The sequence below is a fragment of the Perna viridis genome, chromosome 1 (assembly GCF_037379345.1).
Source record: "Perna viridis isolate PV_CMFRI_1.1 ecotype Kerala chromosome 1, ASM3737934v1, whole genome shotgun sequence".
Classification (NCBI taxonomy): domain Eukaryota; kingdom Metazoa; phylum Mollusca; class Bivalvia; order Mytilida; family Mytilidae; genus Perna; species Perna viridis.
Window position 1 is genome coordinate 51,310,625 of NC_142445.1, and position 5,616 is coordinate 51,316,240.

The window sequence follows — 5,616 nt, forward strand, 5'->3', positions numbered from 1 at the left end:
GCTTTTACATTGTTGATCATTTGTAGTGCTGCTTTTTCGTTCTAATCCTAATTTAGATTTGCTACTATTTGCCTTATATGTTTACTGATGATTTATGTATGTTTGCATGAAAAGGACTAGATGTTTGCCATGTATTGTACTTGTGATATAAATGTTATTTATTTTAGTGCATGTATGTCGATTTCAAAAGCTCCCAGGAGATTATGTTGCATTGTTTTAAAATATCGGCGTTAAATAAAGCTTTAGTATTGTATTGTTTTTGCTATCATATGATATGATGGATTTTTCACTGTGTCAAATCTTTATTATTATTTTCTATTTTTATCTATCATATATTTCTAGTTAATTGTCATTTTTTTGTTATCATTATTATTATCAAATGTTAAAATATTTTCAACAAAGCATCATGCAAGTCAGTATGTATTTATACCCATATGTGTTAAAGTACAATATGAAAGTTTACATCACTTGAAAATACGGTAAACGGAAAAAGTCAAAATAAAGTCACTGAAACCAAAAATAATAGTTTTTAAATTGAGTTACCTCCCTTTCCCGGGATGGTATTCCTAAAATACCCATCTTGAAACATATTTTCTTCGAAAATTGAAAGCAAAATTTATCTCTCATTAAATTGAATATTTCAATACATATATATTGTACTCATAAACGTTTATTGAGACAAAAGAGAGTTATTTTCAGACTAGTATATTGTAGTGGTACTGTAGTTGGGGATTTTATGCAGAGCCGATAGCTAAATAGTTCCGGACCTGCAGTTCTCCAGGAAGTGGAGGAATCTACTCATGACAATTACAACCTTCCATAGATTTATTTACTCTTTAAGATTGAAAACGCAAAACGTTCATAATTTGTAAACTTCCGGCTTTAGTTTCCAACAACGCTTCAGCTGATTTCATACACGTCAGCTTTAAATTTGAGTCCTTCACAATGATTGCATTGACTTTGTTCGTAGTTTTAATTGTTAGCATTAATGTTTGCAGGATGGAAACTATCGTAAAGACGAAGCAGTTTGAAATACCACAACAAGAGACACCTCTTTCGCCCAACGAAAAATACTTAGATATATTCCCTTTAACGAAAGAGAACTTTACAGAAAGTGTAATGAAAAACAAAGACCCATGGATAATTATTTTCCATGAAGGTTCCATACCAAGAGCTTGGAAAACAATGGCATCCACTCTTCGAGGCTCAACATGGTTTGGAATGATTGATATCACTTCAGAGCAGCACCTTGTGAAAAAAATTGTAAGTGATATTTATATTATCATGAAACATAGGATGAGGAAGATGTTACCTTAAATGCTAGAAAAGTGTATTTTTGGCGGTTGTGGAAAAAGTCATTATAAGATAAACAGTTTTAGAAAACTGGTCTTACAATGTAGTAGCAGACAAGGAACAAACACCATAGAAATGTGGGAATTCATCATTGATGCATAACCATGAATATAAAAATCAGAAGCTTGTGTATCTATCAGCTTTAGCAGCACTTCAAAGAAGCCTTGATCAAGAAATCAAGTAGTATTCAATTGTGATACAACTGAGCAGTTTAAATTTGTTAAACTGTCGATCTTGAACTTTATAATAAGCACTTTATAAAATATCAGAATCTAAATTACAAGAGGTACATACAAAATGTATCCTTGTTTTTTTTATTCAAACATTATGATTTTGTTAAAAAAAAGTCTTCAAGAGATAAACTATGTTTGCCATACTATAAACCTGTCTGTAGCTATGCCAAAGCACAATGTTACAGAAGCTACATGACTGCAGCAAGGATGTACAGTGTATATAAAGCCAACTTTGACATCTCTATAATACATTTAATGCCATTATACTGGCATATTACAGTACATTCTGTATTTGTGAGAGAACAAACTTGGTATTTTTTTGATACTTTTTATGGCCATTATGAATTATTGAAGTACATGTACAATGTCTGTATCTTCAAAAAGTAAATACTTTTAATTTGCATTAAGATTTAATTATTGAAATTCTCAAGTTGCATGAAGGCCTGTCTTTTTTTAAACTAAATATCTAAGTAGATCAAATATTGAATTCCTTTGGAAAATTTAAGAGATTATTGTTTTTTTTTTAAAAAGTGTTTAATTTGCAAGCATCTTATATAAAATTTAAGTCTAACAGAGTACAAGACCGTACTGGCATTAATGACTGCCACTAACAAGACAGCATATTTCTGTTTCACTGGCATCAAATGATTCTAAGTACATAAACTATTATCTCTCATGCCCTTTATGAAAAATGATGCATGTTTTCATTATTAGTACATGTAAATTTATATTATTATTTTTAGAAATATGAAAACAGTACAGATAATTTAGCTAGAGTTTATCCATATGGAACCCCGGGTAAAAAGAAACATGACTGGAAGTATGTGAAAAATGCAGAAGAGGCTAGATTGGCTGTTATAGAAAGCATCCCAGACACAGTATTGAAGATCAAAGGAAGAGATGTTCAAGACTTCTTGTTTGAGAGCTTCACATCTAGTCCCTCAAGATTTCCATTTATATTTTTTACAAGTGAGTTTTTCTGGTTTGGAACATCACTGTTTTCATAGTATCGGTACTCTAGTATTTCAGATACTTAAACAGGAAAGTTTTGGATGGAAATTTACTTATCTATAACTAAAAATTTAAACAAATATAACAAATATGGTCTTTCAGTCTTCATAGGTGAGGCTTAAAAAAAATTCTGTTTCGGTAACCCTACCGACCCTATTTTTCCCTGCCAACCCTAATTTTTTATGGTGTAAAAAAAAACAGAAACCAAAAAATATAGATTTTCGTTGTTCCCTCATTGATTTTTTAGCTCACCTGATCAAAGGCCATACAAGTTATTGCCATCACTTGGCATCCATTGCCCATCATCATTAATACTTTTTCAAAACTCTTCTCCTCTGACACTATCATTATTACATCACAGCAGACACAGGCTAAGAAATGAGTTACATTAACACATACAATAATCAATTTACTTAGATATAACTTATCTTTATGTGCTCATACAAGGTTGTCATTCATTAATGTATATTGCAGACGAAGAAAACTCACCATCTTTCCTCAGAGCTCTGGCAGTACGTTTTCAGAAATACTTCAACTTTGCTAAGTTTGTTTTACCAACAAATGAAGATATGAGGGCTATTGGTCTCCAGGATGAAATAGTTCCTATTCCATCAATGTATATTTTAGTGACACCAGATGCTAAACCCACTGAAGAGATAACATTTAATGCTGTGGAATACCGTTCCGCTGTCTCTGGGACCATGAACTATCCAAACTTGCTACAATTTCTCTTCACTGTTAATCACCAGTTTAGGTACTATTTACAGGGGGACAATAGATCAGACAATAAAACTATAATGAACATGGAAGATATCATAGAAATAGAACAAAATAGGTTCAACATTTTGATTGGTGGTAGGAAACAGAGGGTTAAACCAAAAAAGACAGAAAAAGTTGAAGAACCTGAAGTGGAACCAACAATAACACAACATGTAAAAGATGAACTGTAAAGATGTATTACTGGCCTTATTTGAATCATGTACAGAATCACTTCATCTGCCAGGGTTCTTAGAATATTAGCTGTAAACACGTACCTCTAACATTTAAAAAAAAAAAACAACCAAATATAAAAACAGCAACTTCAAAACATATTCACAGGTATGTTTCACTTCATAATAGTCGTTTTCCATATTTATGGAATGCAAGCCATTTAGCTAGTTTTTCAAAGGGGCATAACCCAACACCTGACGACCTGGTTGGCAGTCTCATTGTGGAAATGAAGAACAGTAAACATTTTTCTTTGAAACTTAAACTACTAACACTTAAATGAGGCTGAATGGTTTGAAATTAATTATTCAAAAGTAACCAAGTACTTACCAAAGCTACAAAGTCAAATATTTGAATTTGAAGTCTACTGTTGTCCATTGCTCCAATCAGACAGTAAACCAGTCTGTCAGGTTGGAAGGTTACTTCGCTTTGCTTAAAATTTTAAAAAACCAAGTCGGAAATATGAAAAAGGTCTATTGTAATCCACCCAATTTTGTTATAAGTTTCAGATTGTCAATGAAAAATCATTTTTATAATTACTGAGTTAAAGAGTCCTTTTGTAGTTACTAGTTTTAACAGAGAGATACAATTTTTGTTTCATCTCAGTTTTCTTATCTCCATATTGCTAATAAATCATTCTACATTTAACTTGAAATTTATTATGTTTACTGTGTACAATCAGAAGTGATGGTTTATACTATTAATTGATTGTTTTGAATTTTTTAGCATATCATATTAGCAAAGCTATTTTTGTACGTTTTGTATTTTGTTTTATAAATAAACTGTTACATGTGTATCAAAAAGATTTGTGTCGCCTGATGTGTATGGTTACTGGTATTCAATATTTGATAGTGACTGCTGGAACATATGCATGAAACAGATATGGAAGTGTTATAAAGTAATGATAATAATACTATACACTATACATGTATACCATTTACACAGCACAAAAAGTTCATGTTAAACCAACATAATCCAAAATCATAATATCAAAATCTTAACAAGAAATTTCAATGTCAACAGAAAGTGACTAATGATTCATGTTTAAGTGATGTAATCAAAAAACTTAATATTTAATTCTTACTGTTGGCACCATTTTCAACATTTAATGCAAGCAGAACAAAAAGCATTTACAGATAGCATTTTTACTAATGGACTATGAACACAGTCAGCAGGGTAAACAAAGGGTTACACCTCTTCACACATCTACATTCATGTTAAAAGGGGTTACATCTAATGCTTTAACCCTCTTTTATATTCTTTTTATAATCTCTTCTTACAAATATCTGAAGTCATGAACATCAAAACATAATTTACAATCTTCATTTAATTTTACCAAAATCAATGGAATGGTATTGGAGGAGTTAACCTTCATGAAAGCTACATGAAGTTAGGCTGAGTATATGACTTAGAACAAAGTTTTAACTTGAGAGAATCAGTAAACCAAATAACAAGGATCTGTTGCACAAGTACATGTGGATTAAAAATTGCAATTTTCACCCATGGTAGCATCAACTAATTGTATCATCAAAACACTACAGATTATAATAAAAGCAGTGCTTTTGATCCTACCAGAGCACCTGGTCCATGCTGCCAGTTCATAGTGGAGTCCAAGTTGCTCATCTACTTTTGTTTCTTCGTACATGTTATTTGGTTATTCTTCAGCATGAGTGATCATATTTTTATTATTCAATTATTATCCTATTACTCTTTATCCTTGGTGTATATCCTTTTGATTTCAGTTCTAACCTTGGTTCCCTTGGTTACTCTTTCAACAAAGTGACATCACTGTAATCATGCAATATCCATAACAAAACTATCTTTCTTTTTCAATAAGTATGACTGCATACCATTAAACTTTTCCGCTTGACTGAATGAAAGACACATAAATATTTCCTCTTTGCATCTGATGTAAATACATTAAATGCAACCACCAGTGTATTTTTCATGAAATTTTTGAACACTAGACTAACTTAAAATTTACAGACCTCTGTACTTATTAACAGTTCTAGCAATAAAAAGACCAGTAAAA

General features: G+C 31.4%; 1 protein-coding gene across 1 annotated transcript; it reads left to right on the plus strand.

Annotated features, from left to right (window-relative positions):
* Positions 1-852: 852 nt before the first annotated feature.
* Positions 853-4,387, plus strand: LOC148629255 (uncharacterized). Its single transcript, XM_088547031.1, has 3 exons — positions 853-1,263; positions 2,330-2,555; positions 3,072-4,387. The coding sequence occupies exons 1-3, from the start codon at positions 946-948 to the stop codon at positions 3,545-3,547; spliced, it is 1,020 nt and encodes a 339-aa protein (XP_088403157.1). The 5' UTR covers positions 853-945; the 3' UTR covers positions 3,548-4,387.
* The last annotated feature ends 1,229 nt before the right edge of the window (positions 4,388-5,616 follow it).